Below are 22,459 nucleotides of genomic sequence, written 5' to 3' on the forward strand. Positions count from 1 at the left end.
ATAGATGACTACGCTACGCTACGGAGCATTAAATATTGGCATTGGTTACGTAAGCTCGTATAAATAGCTGAAAGTATGTCTGATTATTGAGTAATACTTTTGACGACTGGTCTGGCCTGTGAAGCCGCGGTCCTGGGTTCGAATCCCGGTAAGGATGCCCTTACCGGGATTCGCCCTTACTTATTTGTGTGATGAGCGCAGATATTTTTTTCTGGGTCTTGGGCGTTTTCTACGTATTTATGTATTTGTATATTATATACATCGTTGTCTGAGTACCCACAACACAAGCCTTCTTGAGCTTACTGTGGGACTTAGTCAATCTGTGTAAGAATGTCGTAATATTTGTTTATATTATTATTTATTTATTACTTTAGTTTCGTTCGAGAAAGGTGAAGAATGAAAGCACCACATTTGTATTTGGCTTTTTTATTTGATATTTACAAATCTAGTCACATCCGTCTTCATCTAAAATTATTATAATAAGTTGTTCTATATATAATCACATTGCTGCGCCTGAGCAAACATATGTCAATATATACCGTACTATATACTGAGCAGAAAGTACATTTTAAAGGAAAAATGCATAAAAACATGGATATAAAGTAAAAAATATTTAAAAAGTAACAAAATACATTAATATCTTGAGAATAAACATATATGTACTAGTAATAGTAACAAATGACAAGCAATAATTTAACACAAATATAGATGCCACATAGTTATTATAATTATATAATAATTATGTAAATAGTGTGTATTTAAACATAAAATATCAAAGTATTTATTTTTATTGATAAACCATTTCTTGAAATAAAACACTGTTATAATTAGTAACACTTCATCAGGAGATTAAAAAATAGGCCTTACAATTGATATGCTGTGTTTTGCAACAAATAAGTAGTGTAGGTACTTACTAGTTTTATCACCTATCTACAACTTTACCGATTTTATGTTTGAAGCCCATGAAATATTTGTTTTTGCGTCTGTACGAATAGGCGTATAGATAGAAGGAAACTGTATAAAATTTTAAAACGACTATTATTTACATCAGCGGGCGCAGCATGGTTCCATTTTTATCGCCTGTCACTATGCTCGTCACTTACATACTTGTTAGAACGTGACAGGCATGGTGACAAGCGATAAAAATGCGACCGTGCTACCGCCGCAGGACAGGTACAAAAAACAGAGGCCGAAAGGTCAACTATATCTAAAATTCGACCGGCTGACCACACTGGATATTAAAATCGAAATGAATTCGAAATGAATGTTCATAGAATGTCTGTATTTAATTACTATGTATACCTATACAGTATTATAAATATTATAATATTAAGGAGACCTTGGTTTACTTAAAAAAAGTAAAACGATGGTGCCAAGTCTGCCCTAACTTGCATAAAACTGTATGCTACGTTGGAAAACTGTAGATGCTATGCGGAAAGAGAAGAGTCGCGAAATGTAAGGGATCCAATACATTCTACGACTCTTCTCTTTCCGCACAAACTCTATTTTTTTAAATGTAAGACACAGTTTTTATGCGCCTATGGTTTGACCGCTCAATTTCTAGAGCGACTGATTTTTTTTTTCAAAAATCTGTTTGATTTTAAATAATAATAAATTAGTGCTCAAAATTACTTTGACTTAAGTATCCAGTATAGTTCACATATCGGTCGTCTATATTAACACTAATTCATAAATTGTTTGAAGGCACATTTTTTAATAGAGCGATCTAATTTTATCCTATAGGTAACCTCTTGGGGTTCAAAGTCCTAATACTAGTACAGTCAAGTGTAAAAATATGGGTGCATACAACTTACTCAAAAATATGTCCATTAGTTCTTAATTCGCTGACATAAGAGCTATGGGACATATTTTTGAGTATGATGAGTACATACATATTTTTACACTTGACTGTACAAATTACTTCCAATAAAATTTTATTAAATGGAACAAAGTTGCTTTTGTTTTGTTTCGTTCTACTTTAAAACAAAACAAATTCAACTCTATTTTCTAATTACCATAGATTCAAATTTGACTGCCAATTTTCCTTGTATTGGTGGGCCGCTAGAGGATAAAATCTACTTCAACTCAAACTACGTGGTCTAACCAAGTTCAGTAAAATACTTTTGTAACAATAAATACTAGGTATCAGACCAGCTATTATGGTCGCATTTTTATGACCAGTCATGCCATGCGTCACTTTCGCACTTACATATTTGTTAGAACGTGACAACCATGGTGACAAATGATAAAGAGCCGGCCATCTTAGCCCTACAGACCAGCTATCATGGTCGCATTTTTATCACCTGTCATGCCATGCGTCACTTTCGCACTTACATATTTGTTAGAACGTGACAGGCATGGTGACAAACGATAAAAATGCGACCGTGCTATATGTGTACTTATACTAGGGCTGACAAGTTAAGAGCGAAGCAACTCGACAGTATTTCTATTTCTCGACTGTCATCTGTAATTCTGTATACACTAGTATTTCTTGTTACATCGTTTTTACACTTAATTATACATTCAATGTTTTTTTTAGTCAACATTATCAAGGATATTTACAATCGTCGTGTTGAAGTTACTTGCTTTTTGGTTTAAATCACATCAAGTATACCACAAATATGACTTAAGATTAAAATTACTTTTTATTATCTACACCGTCTTGGTAACGTATTTTAGGGTTTTTTCCAACTCCATATTGTAATAAAATATTACTACTGTACATATTTAATTCGTCTCTCTCTATATATGTAAAGATATATACAATTAGATCCACCATTACGTCTATAGTTATTGAGATTCATTCACAAACTATGTTTAAAATCGTTATATTATATTTGGATCGCTCGCTGGCTCCTCTCAGATTCACAACCTACTAAATATTAATATTTGGTGGAATCAAAACGTAAATCTAAGATTGAAATGGTTGCAGCGTTAAGTGTATGTGAGCGAGCGAGACGACAGTACTACAAGTCCGTCACCCATTGTTTTTTAATCAAAAATGTCCGTTCTTTACTCCCACTATCCAGCTCTATGATACATTAGCTCATAATAAAGTTAATATACATAACTTTTCTAATGTAACATACAACTATTGTGTATTAAAAAAATATAGTTCCCATGTAACACAAGGTTGTTACGAGTAGAGTGCTTGAATTTATAGTCATATCACCGTACAAAAAAATATAACATAAATGAACGTTGAGTTACACGGTGAGTTCTGGGGCCCGTTTCAAAAAAAGCTTGGAACTTATAATACTGGCGGATGTCACTTTTTGACAGCTTTTGTTAGAAAGGGACTTCCACGTACTTGTATTACAAGTTACAATCTTTTGAGAAACTGGCCCCTATACGGATATTATGGTTGCACTTTTAATTTATCGTCTATCGTGTCATGTCATCACACTGTGAGTGACGGCCACGATAACGGACGACAAAAGGGTGACTATTTTAGGCCAAATTGGCCTTTAATAAACCCACACGGATGACTTACGGACTGCATAACGTTCTTATAAAGATTACTTTTGGACTACGAAGCGCCTCACCCTACGATGCTTTCCTATTGATATAATATAAAATTGAAAATAGATGTCAAATACTAAAGAAATAAAGACAAAGGCCTGCTTTAACCGAGGCAGGATTTAAACCAGCAGGCGCATCATGGTTCCATTTTTATCGCCTGTCACTATGCCCGTCCCTTTCGCACTTACATACTTGTTAGAAAGTGACAGGCGATAAAAATGCGACCGTGCTACCGCCGCAGTGCAATGTAGAACGACGCCATATTGTGGTTGGACATGAGAATTTTCTGTTTTACAATGATATCTTTATATGTATTATGTTGACAAATACCTAATCGTAAAATTTGGGAGGAACAATCCTAAACAGATTTCCTCTAGGTTGGAAAGTCAGATGGCAGCCGCTTTCGTAAAAACTAGTGTCTACGTCAAATCCTGGGATTAGTTGCCAAGCGGAGCCTAGGCTCCCGTGAGCCGTGGCAAAATGCCGGGACAACGCGAGGAAGATGATGTCCTAAACAAATTCCCAAGATCCTTACTAAATTTCTTAATTTTTTATTAGGGCAATAAAAAGATATCGTCGAAATACATAAAATTCTCATATCGTCGGGTGACAAGTAAAAGTCACTAAGTACTATCAAAAAATTAAAGTAACAATGCACTTTATTGCACTTGTAACACGGTTTATTGTCCGATAATTTCAATGATTTTAGTTAGTGACTTTTACTTGTCACCCGACGATATCCAACAACAAGTATTGCGCAGTGCAGCATTTTCAGCAGTTCACCCGTAGACCAGTCGGCCATGGGAGCCACCGTCCAAGTTTCTCAAGTACCTGAGATCTTAAGGTTTACACGCCTTTGGCTGTATATCGTAATAGGGGGTATTACTGCAATGTTCTGCCGCCAGAGTGCTGCACTGGCACCCATCGTAAACCATACAGTAACTTATACATACTGTGCCTTAAACTGTTTTTTGTTACAATATGACATTGATACATCAAGGCGGTTTGTTTACAAAGGGTCTACCGGGAAACGCAAAAATAGAAACTCTGCTATCTGCCTCTTTATCGCTCGAATATGGAAGCGTGATATAGAGGTTAGATAACAAAATTTCGACTCTCTCGTTTGCGGTAGACCCTCAGATTGTGATAGCTTGTGGTAGTGGCGCCCCTACGCAGAGTTTCGCGTAATATTCCCTATACCGTTGGTATATTAGTTACACAGCTTCGTCTGGACATATGTCCTGGTTGTATAATAGTTACAGTTTCGTCTGGACATATGTCCTGGTTGTATATTAGTTATAGTTTCGTCTGGACATGTGTCCTGGTTGTGTGCGGGTCGCGGAGCTAGTACCGCGGCGCGACCCGCGCTGAGAGCCGCGGGGAGCGCAGCGGAGATGCCCCGCGAGCCGACGGCTATGGCTTCAGGCGCTTGAAGCCCGCGCCATCTTGACCTGGAAGTTAAATACAATTTACTAGGTTTATATCAATTACACTTGTATAAAATATTACACACTCATAAAATGACCCAACAAACACTAATAAGTCACCACAAAACACAACAAATATAGCTTTTATTAAACAATGAGCAACCGGCCGCCCGTATCTCTAGCGAGGACCCATTAACTCACATCCACGGCTCAAAAAAAACACATATTTATAATGTATACCTAAACTTGTAAGTAACATTTGTGAATCATTGTAACGGTGCTTGGGTTCTACAGCGTCTCTCGCCACCAAACCGCGTTCATCAATTAAATACACCATTGAAGTCAGGACTTGTACTAACCTAACTTTAGCTCCCCATACAGCGTGGGATCGACCTCCCGCTGTGTGGCGGTGCTGGGATTCTGTAGCGTTTCCTGTCGAGTAATTGAAACCCCGTTGCCTTTGACAACGCCGTGGCTCATTGACGCACTTTTGAAGGAAGGACTTGTACTAACCTAACTTCAGCTCCTCATACAGCGTGGGATCGACCTCCCGCTGTGTGGCGGTGCTGGGATTCTGTAGCGTTTCCTGTCGAGTCATTGAAACCCCGTTGCCTTTGACAACGCCGTGGCTCATTGACGCACTTTTGAAGGAAGGACTTGCACTAACCTATCTTCAGCTCCTCATACAGCGTGGGATCGACCTCCCGCTATGTGGCGGTGCTGGGATTCTGTAGCGTTTCATGTCGAGTCATTGAAACCCCGTTGCCTTTGACAACGCCGTGGCTCATTGACGCACTTTTGAAGGAAGGACTTGCACTAACCTAACTTCAGCTCCTCATACAGCGTGGGATCGACCTCCCGCTATGTGGCGGTGCTGGGATTCTGTAGCGTTTCCTGTCGAGTCATTGAAACCCCGTTGCTGTTGACAACGCCGTTGCTCATTGACGCACTTTGAAAGGAAGGACTTGCACTAACCTAACTTCAGCTCCTCATACAGCGTGGGATCGACCTCCCGCTGTGTGGCGGTGCTGGGATTCTGTAGCGTTTGCTGTCGAGTCATTGAAACCCCGTTGCTGTTGACAACGCCGTTGCTCATTGACGCACTTTAAAAGGAAGGACTTGCACTAACCTAACTTCAGCTCCTCATACAGCGTGGGATCGACCTCCCGCTGTGTGGCGGTGCTGGGATTCTGTAGCGTTTCCTGTCGCCACGCCGTACTTATGGAAACCCCGTTGCTGTTGACGACGCCGTTTCCGCCGTTGGCGTTCCCGTTTGGTACTGAGCCCTGTTACAGAACGTCAGAGTTTTACTTTCTTGTGGAAAATAGGGATTTATTAAAGGAACTCTAAGGAGACCAAGTGAGATGCGAAGATAGAAAAGTTTTTCATAAAAAAAATTTTAAGGGTTACTGTGCGTTTCTGCTTCTGGTGTTACTTCAGAAAGTAAAGCGAAGGAGACAATAATAAGTCTAAACTGGTCCAACTACTATAAGAAAGGACATTCTATTTTCGTTTTCCAAGTAGGTACATTAAGTAGCTTCTAGCTTTTTCTCATAATGAATACACTTTTATCTTTTATTTATGAGAAATGAGCAGAGTAAAAGTTCTTTTTTTGATAAATTATAGTATAATTGATTGCTTACGTTGATAATGGTGGCGTCAGAAATCGGCGCTGGTTCCCTAAGGTAACTCGGGTTTTCAAACGCAACGCCACCCTGGGCCTTTAGTCTAAGATTCTGAAATGGATAAGATTTTTTAGATTATTTTATACGCTGTCACGTTGACAATGGCGACTATCTATACAGGCCCCATCGACAACACGCCAATCGCTAACGCTCTGTAGCGAACGAAACGCAACGAAGGGTGATAGAGAGACACAAAGCGATTCGATGGCGAAGCGCAAGCGATTGTCACCTTGGCTAGGCCGCCAGGCGGGCTAGCCAAGGTGACGATCGCTACCGCTTCGCCATCGAATCGCTTTGTGTCTCTCTGTCACTCTTCCATATTAGTGTGACAGTGACAGTTGCGTTTCGTTCGCTACGGAGCGTTAGCGATTGGCATTTTGGCTACGGGGCCAGAAGCGATAACTCACCTTTCTGTGTCTATAATACAAGGCAGCGGCAGCCAATATGGCCGCCACGAGCAAGCAGGCGACAGCCACACCGACGGCGGTGGCCGCGCCGCCCGCGGTCACCGGCGCCGCCGCCGCGCCCGTCTCCTGGCCCGCCGTCGTGAACATTATCGACTGGCTGAGGGATGAGGTGCCTGGAAATCGGGAGGCTGGTTAATGAAAGGCAGAGAATGAACCCTTATTTTGTTTCTAGTTAACTTTTATTCTAGTTATTTTGTACTAAGAAGAAACAAACGACTAACACCTAACAGGAGACGAATAAGAAAACTCTTGTTATGTTTGTGTGTACCTGTACCCCTGCACATTATAAGGACAATAGATGTTGTTAACACTTTGAATATTCGATTAGTAGTAGCAATTGGCTCCGTACTCCATCCACCTACGCTAGTTTCGCTGGTGTCTTTGGTACTTTGGCGCCGTACGCGCGCCTGAATACCTACACACATTATAAGTAAGTAGACTTACCAGCTTCATTGGTGGCCTTAACGACACACTCGAATCGACCATCGTCCTGTAGCCCACACTACTCCCGTAGGCAAGGCAGGCAACTTTCGCACTTTATCGCCGTACGCGCGCTAGAATATATATTAAAAGTGCACTTACCAGCCTCATTCGCAGCTTTGACGACGCATTCGTATCGAACGTCGTCCTGTAGCCCTGTGAGCACGACACTAGTTTCGCTGGTGTCTAACTTCTCTGGCACTTTGGCGCCGTACGCGCGCCAGAACACGCGGTATAAGTAGACTGTTTGCGGATTCTTCGCTGGTGGCTCCCAGCTAGACAAAGAAGGACATAAATTAGTAATTTTCAAAGTGTGTTCAAATATACATAACTCAATACATTGAGTGGTTTTTGCCAGGTAGAGATAGTTCTTTTTTCCAGTGGGAATTGTTAGAAAATAAAAAGGCCTAATGCCACAACAGCCGGACATAGAAAAAAAGAAATTGATTAATGACTTAAAGTTATTTTCACCAGAGCTAACCTGATGTGTTTCATTGTCGCTTGTATACTTACGAAATATCATTTAATAGTTACCAGTTCTTCTTCGAGGGAAATGTCATGAGGGAACCGGTTCCGGTCGAGTCCGAACTCATCCCAATAAGGCTGTTGCGAGCTGAATAGCTCTAAGCAGTTGTAAACTTAAGAAGCATGCAACAGTGCCGCCGCAACCCAATTCCAAGGCCATCATGCCTCAAAGGTTACAATAAGGTTAGGGTTACAAGTTGATATCCGTAAGAACCAACATACCTAAGGAGTACAGCGTGCGGTGTAGGCGCGGCGTGCGCTTTCAAACTCCGCGGTGGGCCAGGCAGCCGTGCTCCGGCGTCACGGAAGCACGCTAGCGCGCGACGCGCGTGCTGCAGCGCGCATGAGCGTGCGACGGTTCCGCCGCGGCATAGTTCTAGACAGTTGCGAGGGACGCCCCAGGAAGCGCAGCAGCTGCGGTGATCTGCGTAAATTAAATTGAAGAATAAAACTTATGAAGGAAATTCGACAACTTTAAAATGACGTTGCAAGCTTTGCAGTGTTAGACACGAAATACTAACGGCTACGGCCACCAGTTTGATACTGACATAAATATTCACTACCGTGTGGCGTGTGCGTACTTGCATATTACTGCGAGCAAGATGTATAGAAAGTAAGTTAAGCAGACGTTAGCGAATATGTCTATTTGATACTGCCAAGGCTACAGTTGTTATTTACTCGGCTTTTTTGCAAACCGAATATTGTGACAGAAATCCGCTTGCTCAACTGAAGTTATGAAAGATTTAATCACGGCGCATTCTGATGATATAGTTTCATGTGTAAACGTCACGCCGACGTGTGATGATGTTTGACGCGTGGACGCTTGATCGTGAGATCCAGCTCCCAAAATACCTACGTAAAAAAGGGTAAAATGGTTTAAATGTTGACGTTTAGGTCCCGTACCTTAGGGGTTCTGTTTACCTGATCCGTCAGCCGCGCACTTCATGAGCTTGTCGAAGTCGTTCATGCACTCCGGCCGGTCCATGATGTTGTCCATATCAAGGTGGAAACTGCATGCGTCGATACACGCCGCCGATACGTTCATCTGTGTCAAAAGGTGATGTTAAACGCGCAAAGCGGATGGCTTAACGTTCATGGGGTTACAGTATTGGTTCTAATTGACGGGTGAGATGTTGTAAGTTTGAATATCAGGTAGGTATGGAAATGAATAACTATTAAATTCAAATTAAAAAAAACCGCTACCTAATTTTAAACCATTTTATGTCACAAATGCCTTACATCATTTTGGAAAATGGTTGAGGCAATGTTTACACATACTTACATATCTGATTCTATCTTTGTTTTATGTACATGTCTTACCTGAGTACAGCACTCAGTAACGTTATGATGTGGCGTGGAAGACCTCAACCGCACCGAAACCGGTCGCAGAGTCTTTCCAAATGCGTTCTCGGCGTGACAGAAGTAGTACATTCTTTTACATGTCTTACCTGAGTACAGCACTCCGTAACGTTATGATGGGGCGTCGACGGCCTCAACCGCACCGAGACTGGCCGCAGAGTCTTCCCGCAAGAAGTAGTACATTCTTTTACATGTCTTACCTGAGTACAGCACTCCGTAACGTTATGATGGGGCGTCGACGGCCTCAACCGCACCGAGACTGGTCGCAGAGTCTTCCCAAATGCGTTCTCGGCGTGACAGAAGTAGTCTCCCTCGTCCGTGTCCGCTATCTTCTTTATTATTAGACGCATGGTGTATTTTGTTTGTTCCTGTGAAACAGTTAGTGAGATATAATTTGTTTCAAACAAATACTTACTTCTGCTAAAACGAAACTAGTTCTAAATAAATCTAAAAACTGTTTCAGCGGCGCGGTATTCAATATGGCGTTTCCTTCGGGTCCGGGTCATAATATACGAGCTTGTTAACCATCTGACATTCGCACACACATATATTTTATTTATTTACGAGTACCTATCGTCATTCGTCGCCGCTGTAATAATATTTTTCTCTGATAAAAAATGGTCTGTAAAAGCTGTGATGACTTAATTTTCTGCTTCCATGATTTTGTTTATTACCCTCATTAGCAACAAGTATTTTTGTACGTTTGTCAAAAATAACCTGAACGTATCTAGATGACACCGGACAAGTGCGAGTCGGACTCGCCCACCGAGGGTTCGGTACAAATTTAACTTACCTATTTGTTGTTATTATAATTTTGTACAAAATCGTTTTTAGATCATTCCCTGTAATCACTTAAAGAGATAAAGATAAAATATATAATAAATATAATTCCTGTGTATAATTGAGACTACAACGAATTGTTTGATCTGTCTACTTAATACGTATAGTAATTACAATAATCACAAGCAAATTGAACTGTATTAAAGACATCCCAGTTCACAAGGAGCCATGAATAGGAATGAGATTAGGAGATTAGCATAAGATCAAATAAATATCCACCATAATCGACGAAGAATTAGCATTTAGATGGCGTTCAAGTTTGTAATTTGAATCTTAACTCGAACTTAACAGGGTTGAAACACTATCTGTGGCAGCGAGAACGTGCAGATTAGTGTTGGTTAAGACGGGACGTTTGAGTCCTCTGCTTTAAGGCTCAACTGTATTTTTCAGACTCATAATATATTATAAGCTTGGAGGATATAATCAAACGGAGACGCCATGTCTGTAATTTTCTGTACAAAACAGTCTGCCGATTTTTGCAGGGGAGGGGAACGTCAAATGTATGCGTAACGTAAAAATAGCCATGTCAGATAAACGTCAGTCCATACATTGTGTATGACCGTTGGCCGCCTATTTTCGACAGAGGGGAAAGCCTGTCAATGGCTACTCCGTTTAGTTGTATCCTCCAAGATTATAAGTCTAAAGCTGAAAAGAACTCGAATTTTGACTTAATTAGGTAGGTACATTATAATTTATTCGAAATTTAAGTTCCTTCTTTTCAACTTTAGAGACCCGAGTCTTTTGTAAAAACTTGAGCCTTTTCAGAAAACTCTCACTTTTTTGGAAAATAATTCGATGTGGATGGTCTTTATCTAAAATTCATAAGGGTAGTACACCATACAATAACACTTATTTTATATACTTTTATATACTGAATTGACAGAGTCTATTCGGAGGCACTATTCCTTTTGAGTTGCATTTAAAGAAGACTCGATAAGGGCAGTCGCTTCTTGAGTCTTTTTCGAGAGTCGAGTGACTCGGGACTTTACCCTTTACCAGGCCGACAGTTCAAAAATGACAATCGAATGTCTTACTGATCGAAATTAGAACACATATTGTGTCTTATTAATACTCGACTTGGCGGAGGCACTGCCGTGCCCCTAAAAATAAACCCTGTTAATTAATTAGTGTTTAGATAATTAAGATACTACAGTTTGAAGTGCCGTATGTGGGAAATACATATTCTTAGCCAGGTAAAGGGTAAAGACTCGGAAGTTTATTTAGCGCAGTCTCGTAAAAACGAGTAGAGTCCTTTAAATTTAGACTCGAGTTACTACCAACACTAGTTATGATCCGCCAAGTATGAGTTAATAACGTTAACACGAAGATGATGAGATCTTTAATGGTGTATAAATTTAATCATTTACTAGGCTGCACAATTGAAATGAACTCATAACCGTTTCCTGTATTATTAAGACCATTTTCCACAAACATTTTAATTAAAACTGAAGATATGTTTATTAATTAATTAATTAATGACATTATGCAGAAACTAATATACATAAAAAATAAATTAACACTAACATTAATATGATCAAATTCAAAAGATCAAATTTTTAGTTAGGATATCCACAACGCAGGCTTCGTCAGGTGGCCACAAATACAAATCCGCAACATGCTTCGTCCCAACCAAACCAATGATGATATCCGCAACAGGCTTCGTCATTTTTAAACAATAATGCAAAGCTAAACAAAACAATTGTCACGAATCGTACCTGGCTCAAAAGTCCCCATCACACTGGCAGCGTTACCACGTTGAATGGCCAATGAGATTTGTTGAACCAGGTACGATCCGGACCGAGGGTCGCACCCCCTGTCCCTCAGCCGCCGGCCCAAACCCCCTACGAATTCCTTGGCCTCCAAAGCCCAAGGTCCCGCAGTCTCGACTGCAACTGGCACAAAATCGTACATTGGCTCCAGGGCAGAGTACTTAGCATGCTTCATTTTAGCCGCATACTCCGCGGCTGAGCCAGCGGACCTCACCGTGAGATTCAAGTGGGACGGCGCAAACGTACTGACGCACGTTGCATCCCAAAGGAGGCACCGACCTTTCTGCCACGGAACCAATGTCAGACCGTCAGGCCTCTTGCCATCTGTGCGGCACAACCCTGGAGGCTCCAAAACGCAAGGAACGTTGGCCGACACCAGAGCCCTGCGGATCACATCATTGATAGCATGATGCCTTGAAAAACGCCCGGCGCATTTCAAGCAGCTTAGGCCATGGTGTCCGTTTTCTTCGACCATGACCCCATAAATGCACCGATGCGCTTCGCACACCTTACACCCCAAACGCAGGGCAACTGCGATCCTTAAAGAGTCGTTGTCTAAGAGTGTGCCTAGCGAGGGGGAAGGCAATGCGTGTAGCCACGCTCCCGACTCAACCCTAGAAGCGGCTTTGAGGCGCGCCAAGTCCGATCCTACCGCCCTCCCTAACATATTTGCGACGGTCTTCTTGCACAAGATATCGTCCCAGCCCCTTTGAACTACGGGATTGTCCGGCCGCTCATCGCCACCGCAGAAAGTGGTCCACTTGCTTAGTGCCTCCGCAACAAACGGCACCTGGGTAATATCACCATTATTAGATAAAATCCGAGTGACAAGACCCAGGGTACCGTGCGCCGAGGCAAGGAATGCTACCACTCCCACCTCTCTACAGCGACGTATTCCCAATCCACCGTGACGGACTGGAAGTGCAGCTTGACACCACTGCGTTTCATTCAAATGCACATTTAAAATAGATTCCAGCGCCACCTTGATCGTGTCGTCAAACCTTGCGACTTCGGTTTCAAACAACCAAGTTGGAGCCGTTCTCAAAATGTATATGATACGTGGCATAGCGAAACAATTCCGCAGCAGGATAAGTGAGACGTGTGCAGATAAGCTGTTCAGGTGTTCCTTAGCTCCAACTAAAGCTAACCTTTTATCTTCGAGCGCAGCACCGACCCCTTCCGGGAAAATTGGCGCACCTAAAAGATTTAAAGAAGACTTCTGAAGGCATCGCAGACCAGGCAACAACTCCTCAAAATCGGACTGTAAAGCTCCACCAGCAGATGAGCCGCAACGAAAGAGCTCGCACTTGGCAGGGTTTACCTCCAGACCTATCCCCTTCAATGCTGGCACGAGTTTATTAAGGTCATTCAAAACTGTCTCTGGATCACCCCCAATTGTCCCGTCATCCAAATACCACACATTTAGGGGTGAATCCAGGGAAGAAATAATCTTCTGTATCGCCAAGCAAAAGATGAGAGGTCCTAATGGATCACCCTGCTGAGCGCCAACTTGCGACAAAATTGAGACCCCATTAAATAGCAAGTTGCTAGGTGTAGAATAGCATTGGCGAAGGAATGGAAAGAGGGAGGGTACCTGTTCCATTACCTCACCAAGAATGACGTCTCTTTCAACGCTGTTGAAAGCATTCTTAATATCTATTTTAAGTACAACAGTTTCTGTACCTTCATTAGCGAAGGCATAGGCCCGCGTGGCATGTATCGCTGCCTCACACCCTCGCGCTGTGCCAAAACCTATCTGAACAGGCCGAAGATATGCTGCCATTTGGTCCCTAACGGCCCGACAGCAGAGTTTGGCTGTAAGACGGCGTATTGTGCACCCTATAGCAATCGGCCTAATACCACCATCTTTTTTCGACAGGGCACAGAGTGAAGCTCCATATAGATACGGACAAACAATGGGGTTAAGTAAGCCCTTTATCAAAAAGTTACAAAGCCTCGTCAATGACTCTAGTAGCCGAGGACCGTTGCTACCCGCCGTTGAAGATGTCAGCTCCTTCAGGTGCTGCGGACGCAAACCATCTAACCCCGAAGCCGACCCATTATAAAAACTCGCTATCGCCTCCCTCACATCTGCTGGCGTTACTGTTATAGGAGAAACCGGAACATCTGGCTCCGGGGGGAACACAAGTGGCCTAGAAGGTGCTCGTTTTAAATTAAAACTTGAAAAGTAAAGACACCGCGTGTACATGATTATTTACGAGTACGGTGCTATGTTGTTATGTTATCCTTCACGATTTCACATAAGTTGTCTGGTGTGTCTTTTCGGAAAGGTTTTACAAATTTACTCTCATGCACGGAAAGCTTGTTTCGTTTTATTGCCCTTATAATCTAATGTAAAACAAATACACTAACTTAGCACAGAGATGCTATCAACAAAATTCAACATCTGTCCAGTGGCATTTCTATGACTTCATATTTATAAATTATTATATTTCTTAACTGTTGCTGAAAAGTTTTCTAATATAATAACTATGAAGACTAAAGCTTGAGATAAAATATGTCACACAATAAACTCATACTCTACTCTAAATAAATTGAGTCCGATCAAAACAACTAGATGATTGAAAAAAAAATGAGTTATGCCTTTATAAGGCAGAGGGAATAGATTTTCCACCTCGTTTTAAACTTTATTTCAAAGCGATAGGGTTCAATTTTGCATAATTCTTGACACTTTTATGCCTTATAAAGGGTTAAAGCACAGCCTTCATGTCCAGGAAAAGCAATTACAGCTGTCATAGCATTTTAAATAGATTTCAAAAAACTGGACGGAATGGATCCTGTGCCTGTTTTGTTCGTACTTTTATTGTAAATGAACTATGGCATTCCTCACAATGTTATCGTTCGTCAAAAAGAAATGGTAAAGGTCACATGTGTCCGGCGCGGCAGCGAAAGACTGAAATACCGAACGATGTTATTATTAAATATATTAAAAACGGGTCACTCACGTATTTTATGTCGAAAAACGCTCGACATGTTTCACTTCGTACCTAGAAGTGTCGTGAGTGACCCGTTTTTAATATATTTAATATGTCTTTGTCTCATGGAAGTTTTATTAGACGTTATTATTTACATTTAGAGCATTAGTTGTAGGAGATTCAGAGATGTGACGTCCACAATGTTATCGTAAGCTAGCTAATGTTTAGTTTCTATAGAAAACTTATTTTTTTGTTAGATTTATAGATTAGTTGGTGCCACATATACAAGTTAGCTTACACGCAACATAAGTTATACAAAAAGTATAGGTAGGTATTGCAAACGTTTAAGTTTTAACCAGCGATTTCTGCCTAGAGCGCGACTTAAAGTGAGTATGTTTTTTGTGTGAAGCGCGATACATAAAACCATAACACAATTGCTAGTGCCTACTTGTTATAACGTACACTGTAATAAAGTACGGACGCTATAAGCACGCAGAATTTCATACATTGATTGACACGCATTTCCTATCTTTATCGCACACGAATTACCTTTTTTACCGCCGCTGATGCCGGTGATCAATGCCACCGTGCAAGTGAAACAGCAATATAATTATGCGCATGCGATAGAGATAGGAAATGGCGTGTCTATGTACGCAATTCTTCGTGCTTAGCTTATAAACTCACCTCAGCATCCGAGAGCAGTTGTATATTATAGTTAGGTCCATCGATGACCGGTGTACGGCCGTTGGGGTCTCTCCAGAAAGCAATAGTTGGCTTCGGCAGGGCCTCGACCCTGCATTCCAGGATTACGGAGTCACCGGCAGCGGCCATAGTGATGCCAGACGCTTGGATTGTTGGTACATCTGCGGTGTAAAACTGTGTTATAAACTAACTTTTGCCCGCAAGTTAATTCGCGCATTATTGTTATGTGTGACCACTGCAACCTATGAAAAATTTCCGGATTGCATCCTTGGAGTAGTTAGTGGCTATAACCGCGAAAATCGAAGTTCGCAATTTGCGGGCATTTTTCTCTGTCACTCTAATTACGCCTTCATTGGAGTAAAAGAGAAAGCAATAAGCGAATTTCGGTTTTCGCGGTAGCCCCTCTGGAGCGGGTGGGGTTTTCGGTAGCCTAATCATTAAGTACCAATAATAATTATTGCACCAATAATTATACATAACCCATTCATTATGCTGACTTCTTTCACTGAAGAGTTTACTGGTAAAAATCGTAATATAATTTAATTTAAAAATCTTATTAGTACGGGCTGAGGAACGGGCTCCGAACCCACGACCTTCGATTTGCTTGCCGCTAGGTTACCGGCATTTTTGAAATGATCAAATGATTCGGACCAAAAATACCCCATTCCATATGCCATGAGCTGAAATTATAAACTCAATATCTGAGAGACCGAGCTTTGCTCGGTAAACATATAAAAACTCAAAAACCAGCGTTTTCCCAAAGATAAGACCTAGCTAGATCGATTTTTCGCCCCCGAAAACCCCCATATACCAAATTTCATCGAAATCGTTAGAGCCGTTTCCGAGATCGCCGAAATATATATAAATAAATAAACAAGAATTGCTCGTTTAAAGGTATAAGATAAGCAGCCTCATCACCTTTGCAACATTGGATATAAGAACTTACGTGAAATATTGATCTTCCTTGAAGCCTGCATAGGTGTGCCGTACCCGTTATCGGCATAGCACGAGATCTGGTCCATGTCGCGAGTGACGTTGTGTATTACGGTCACCATGTGTCTGGTCTCCACTTGGCGGATCAGGTGACCTGGATGAAAAAAGGGAAGTCAAAAATTCAGAAGCATATTGTTTCATTCTCTTAAATGCCAACTTGCTATTGATATGTAAATGGCATCTTAAGATATGTTAAGAAACCTGAAAGTCAAGGTCACGCCGATTTCACGCCGAAAACACGCCGCCGCCGCCGATTTTTTGGCAAACGCCGCCGCCGATCATTTTTTAATCGGCGCACACGTCTACACCCTTGGGAGCAATCAATCTATAAGGTTCATGGCAATGTCCGTTTTAACGGACGTCCTAAAAACCCTACTTTCAGAATTTTTAATTTTTTTTTTCGCAAATTATAGTACTTTTTAACTCATTACTATCCCTAAAAACATTCCATGAGATAGGTGGATACATTATTTCATGTCTTGCCGTGTTAAGGGTTAAATGCTTTAGGCCTCAACAAAGTAAAACCTACCAATGCAGAATTCAATTTAGATTCACCTAAAATATCAATTGAAAGCCTTTTCAACTGCCTCTAGATGGCTACAACATAGGTGCCAGTTAAGGGATTAACTAGAACTAAGAAGGAGTATTTCACTTACCAGAAATGTACAGTGAGATGGTAGGTGTAGGTGTCCCCATGGCGATGCAGAGGATGGTCATGCTGGAGCCTTCCACCACCAGATTCACGGGGTTCACAGTCGGGGGCTATGTGGAAGAAAAACATCTGCTAAATTGCCTTGCTTTGGCAATAGGTATCGGCGTTGTGCTAACTTAAAACTGAACTCTAGAAAGTTGCGGATCATAAAAACTGAAGCACCTTGATTTGAATTGGATCCACTCTAGAGTTACTGACCACGCCATCAGCTGTGCTAAGCGTATAGTACCTAGCAGATTTATCAATGCACTCAAGTACTTAATATAAAATTAACGGCCTCATAGCCTAGTTAGTCGGTAGTGACCTAAAATCAGAATTCTCAGCGTAGCTTCAAAGAAATACTATATGAAACAGTTTGTCTTATCGGGGAAATCCTGAAGAAAGGCCAGCTAGGTCAGGAGCACCCTAAACCGGCGAGCGTGTATGAGGAATGTTATTATGAAAGCAACGGAAGCGAAAGAGGTATGTCAGGATCGTGGCAAATGGAAATCCGTGGTCTCTGCCTACCCCTCCGGGAAAAAGGCGTTATTGTATGTATGTATGTCTTACCTCGACATACGCTGGATAAGCAGGATCAGTCCAGGCCACAAGCGTCTCCGATGGCAGTGAATCCCCAGCGGCGGCGTGAGCTTTCACCCAGCACACGTATTGTGTGTTCGGAGTTAGTTTCTCCAGGGTGTGACCAGGCACAGTTGTGTTGATCATGGTCACGTTGCCTTGGCCTAGTTGTGTTGGAGATTTGTAGTACAGTCTGCAAAAATGGTTTACTGTTATTTTGTGTTACAATGTGTGTCCTTGGTATTTAAAAGTCAGGTAATTTGGCTAAGGGCCACTTGCACCATTCACTAACCGGTTAAACTTTTTCCACTTTTAAAGATGACTCACATTAGACCGGGCCGACCGGGCCGTGTCCGGGCCGGAGCTTCCGGCGCTTACTTTTCTATGACAGATAACAGGTGATCACGTGATGCTTTCCATAGAAAACGAGGAGCCGGAAGCTCCGGCCCGGACACGGCCTGGTCTAACGTGAGTCATTATTTATAATTTGTTTCTAAGCTTAACATTTATCCTATTTAGTATATTTGATGTTTGGTCGTGACATGAATCAAACTTAACTACAAGACGGAGCTGCGCGTTGGCGGAGGTTTCTAGACATCATAATAATAGATGTATTATTACCACGATATCAAAATTTCTGTTACCCCTAAAGTTAGCCGAATTTAGCTCTAATAATTGTGTTCGAAGTTCCCGTTACTACCTAAACCGGGAAATAGAGGTCACACAAGATTGCATCTCGTTCTAATTAAGGTAACCTAACTACATTTGCGGTACCCTGAGGTATAAGCGTTGGACCCTCTCGGGAACAGCCACGAGGCTAATGCATAGAGTTGGCAAAAACTCGAGTTGTCGAGTCTCGAGTCTATGAACTCGAGTTTTACGAGACTGCATTTTAGTCGAGTCTTTTGAGTTGTAAGATAATATTTTTTTTTAAGTTTTGAGGCAAAAGGATTCGAGGATAATATAATATGCATTACAGCCAGAGTCTAACACAAAACAGGACGTCGCACTATGTATAGGTATAATATTGGATACATACCTAAACATTATAAAAAGATTTATGGACATAATCTAGGTATATATAGGTATTGAAAGATTTTGTATATTTAAACCACAGTAATTTAAACCGACAGTTATACACTGTACCTGGCATCGTGTATGTATGAAAGTATGTACCTACTTATTTATGTAAAAAGCAACTTGAGAACTACGAAAAATTGTTGAATTTTCTTTAGAAAAATAAAGACTTAGTCTCCACTGAAGACTTAAAAACACTCCTACAAGTTTAAATCAACTTAACCTTGGATCTATGTATTTTAAGTTTAAAATAGAACTCGAAGTCTCGATTCTTTAGCAACACTACTATACCTATAAATACTGTGATATAATATGCAAACCATCTCGGCGACAGCAGGTATAGGTAGTTCTCGATTTGAAGCCTGGGACTTAGCTAGCCCAGTATTTGGTCTCAAACTGTACAAGTTGACTCGGAACCTAATCAATTTGCTCTTACAACTCTCAAGTACAAGGGTAGTTTGGTTTTGGTGACAACTTATTCGGCTAAGAAACTTTAGAATTTAGTTGGGAGCGTAATTCATTTCGGGTGGAAATTTCATCCAAGTTTAATTTTGTTGAATATTTTAGCGTAGTTCTGTTTCAAGTTTAATCTTATTTGATATCATTCTCGATACTTAAGTATATACCTATACAATGTATAAAAAGTGAAAAGCACCCAATTTTTTTCAAAAAAAGATAAGGTGAAAAGATATGGAATTACGACGGTGATAATGTGTATTTTGGAATAGGTGACTGGAAATCTATCCTGGTCAAATCTATCAAAAAATTGTTTTTAACAAGCTTTTATTAGGTCGACCTGTATGTAACTATGTAATGGAATCTAAGGTAACTAATAAAATTTAACCATCTTCCAAGGATCGTAGCGTCATGAAAGTTGGCAGCTGTGTGTAGTTCTGATGACAATACAATAATATGGTACTGTCGAACTGATCTGATGATGGAGACAGGAGGTGGCGATAGGAACTCTCGACCTGTATGTAACTAACATGTAATGGAATCTAAGGTAACTAATTTAACCATCTTCCAAGGATCGTAGCGTCATGAAAGTTGGCAGCTGTGTGTAGTTCTGATGACAATACAATAATATGGTACTGTCGAACTGATCTGATGATGGAGACAGGAGGTGGCCATGGGAACTCTGTGATGAAACAACGCAATCTAATTGTGTTAGGGGTTTTTAGAATTGTCTCGATGAGTATTAGTTGTCAGTCGTAAGAAAAGTACAGTAAGCGATAAAAGCTTGTACCAAAAATTACATTTTTGCCAAAAAACTTATTTTTTTTACGAAAATTGAGATAGTGCAAGTTTTTCAGTCTTTGCAGATTTTTCAGTCAATGGGATTCGCATGACTAAATCAGTACAAAATCTTACTTTGTCTGTCTGAACGGTATAATGCCAAGTCAAATACAATACACAACCTTGTTAAATTCAAAGTTAAATTACATGCAGAAGTTAGAATAGGGCGACTAAGTTCAGAACCTAGGACATTGAATATGAACAGTGGGCAAATATAGTAGACGGAGAGCTAGCTCCGGTCATGAGAGCTACAAAACCGGACTTTGCTTCAGACATCTGGCAGCTACTCATCGGTGTAGGGAGCCTAAAGTGGGTAGGCAGTTTTTTTTATTGCAAAGTGCGAATATCAAAGAATGCATATGTAATAACTATACGAATACTCCTGAGTTTTTGTAAGTTGTGATATAATTTAACTAGATGTAAAATAAAGAAATTGATGAGTTTTATTAAAACTACGAAGGGAATGTCGTGTCATCAAATCATTCAAAAACTAGTAGGTATCTTACAATGAAGTTAATAATACCATATCATTTTCGTACTAGGTATATAACTCCAAAAGACGATCACAGTTCGGGCGTTGTTATTTACGTGTTTGATTTTATTTTTTAACTAATAATCATGCTCTACAACAAAACGGGTAGAGTAAAGTGGGTAATTACTTGTTCTGCTTTGATAAAATACCTTTGTTTGCTGGCCTCTTACTCTGACCACCGATGAAGTGCTGCCATAATTATCCGAATCTAGTAATAAGGCTAGTAATCCATTTCCCGGTACTAGCTCCTAGTCTATAGTCTGAACACGGTCTTATTTGCACCTTGTTTGGTAGTCTACGAAGTTTCCAGTTCGCAATTGTTTTATTTAAGTTGGCTACATTTGAAATTCAGCGGTTCCGGTAGACTGCAGTTAAATATTTAACACGAATGTTAAATAGTAAGTTTTGTAAGTGTTTTAATGTGATTAGAATACGTACCGTAACGCCCATATCTAAGTGATTTTATGAATGTATTTGATCAAGAAAACTTTATTTCAAGGCACCCATTATCTAATACCTTTAAACGAGCAATTCTTGCATATTTATTTATTTATTTATTTATTTATTTATATGTATATATATTTCGGGGATCTCGGGAACGGCTCTAACGATTTCGATGAAATTTGCTATATGGGGGTTTTTGGGGGCGAAAAATCGATCTAGCTAGATTTTATCTCTGGGAAAACGCGCATTTTCGAGTTTTTGTATGTTTTCCGAGCAAAGCTCGGTCTCCCAGATATTAAAAATTATATGAAAATACTTATTAGGTCTTAATGATGTGAGAACTGAAAGGCATTGATTTTCCGAGATTTTTTTTTAATAACACTGAATTATTCGTCAATTAACACCATTCAGTGATGATGACGACACATTTTAGCTATTTAGCTACATGACGGGAAAACTTTACTAATCTTTAGCCTTTAGCGACAAGATGTAGCATTAACACATTCAATGCCGAAAACCCAACTATCGGGAATTTTATGATTCCGGTCCCAGGCCGGATGACCCGTTAGTCGGGATCGTGGTATACAGCTTTATATGACGAAATTTTTGTGGCATTTTTAAGACATCCGAACCAATGTCTTGTTTGGCTGGGTGGCAATGAATGTGTAAAAGACAATACGACCGATACGACCTTCAACCCTGCAAGAAAAGAGCGTATACTCCCATCTTAAAGGCCGCAACGCACTTATAACCCCTCTGGTGTTGTAGGTGTCCATGGGTGATGGTAATTGCTTACCCCCAGGCGATTCGTCTACTCGTTTGCTACCTATATCATAAAAAAATGCGTTTTTGTCGTTTAGGAATTCGCTATTAACCAAAAGCATTACCTATTATTTCTATCAAATGGTTTTCAAATTAAACATACCTAAACAAAAAGCAGCTAAAAATAAATTAGCGCACCATTTCATAATGTAGCGGCTCTTTCTATTACCAGCACTACTAAATAATTCGAACCCCTCGTTCTAAAGTGCTACATGCAAAACCACTACAAATTTTAAAGTTTCAAATTCAGTTAGTTTCGTTATCCGCCCCGCTGAGCGTTTTCTGAATCGTAGTTATAGAGTTCGCTTCCAAC

At 40.7% G+C, this 22,459-nt stretch overlaps 1 protein-coding gene and 1 long non-coding RNA gene across 3 annotated transcripts in view; both read right to left on the reverse strand.

Annotated features, from left to right (window-relative positions):
• Positions 1 to 410: 410 nt before the first annotated feature.
• The window catches only part of LOC134654243 (uncharacterized), a 206,942-nt gene continuing 184,893 nt past the window's right edge, over positions 411 to 22,459 (reverse strand). The window contains exon 2 of the long non-coding RNA XR_010097316.1: positions 411 to 909. This is a non-coding gene — a long non-coding RNA (uncharacterized LOC134654243). The remainder of the gene's footprint in view (positions 910 to 22,459) is intronic.
• Positions 4,825 to 22,459, reverse strand: part of LOC134654185 (Ig-like and fibronectin type-III domain-containing protein 1) — a 103,102-nt gene continuing 85,467 nt past the window's right edge. For both annotated transcript variants that reach the window (XM_063509637.1, XM_063509636.1), the window contains exons 17-28: positions 17,967 to 18,168; positions 17,362 to 17,467; positions 16,659 to 16,799; positions 15,695 to 15,873; positions 9,666 to 9,833; positions 9,028 to 9,151; positions 8,329 to 8,530; positions 7,684 to 7,856; positions 7,042 to 7,214; positions 6,593 to 6,685; positions 6,079 to 6,235; positions 4,825 to 4,973 (exon numbers count right to left, since the gene is read on the reverse strand). In XM_063509637.1, coding sequence (XP_063365707.1) covers positions 4,936 to 4,973; positions 6,079 to 6,235; positions 6,593 to 6,685; positions 7,042 to 7,214; positions 7,684 to 7,856; positions 8,329 to 8,530; positions 9,028 to 9,151; positions 9,666 to 9,833; positions 15,695 to 15,873; positions 16,659 to 16,799; positions 17,362 to 17,467; positions 17,967 to 18,168 — 1,756 coding nt within the window. In that variant the 3' untranslated portion in view covers positions 4,825 to 4,935. The remainder of the gene's footprint in view (positions 4,974 to 6,078; positions 6,236 to 6,592; positions 6,686 to 7,041; positions 7,215 to 7,683; positions 7,857 to 8,328; positions 8,531 to 9,027; positions 9,152 to 9,665; positions 9,834 to 15,694; positions 15,874 to 16,658; positions 16,800 to 17,361; positions 17,468 to 17,966; positions 18,169 to 22,459) is intronic.

This window comes from Cydia amplana, chromosome 14, assembly GCF_948474715.1.
Source record: "Cydia amplana chromosome 14, ilCydAmpl1.1, whole genome shotgun sequence".
In the NCBI taxonomy this organism is placed as follows: Eukaryota; Metazoa; Arthropoda; class Insecta; order Lepidoptera; family Tortricidae; genus Cydia; species Cydia amplana.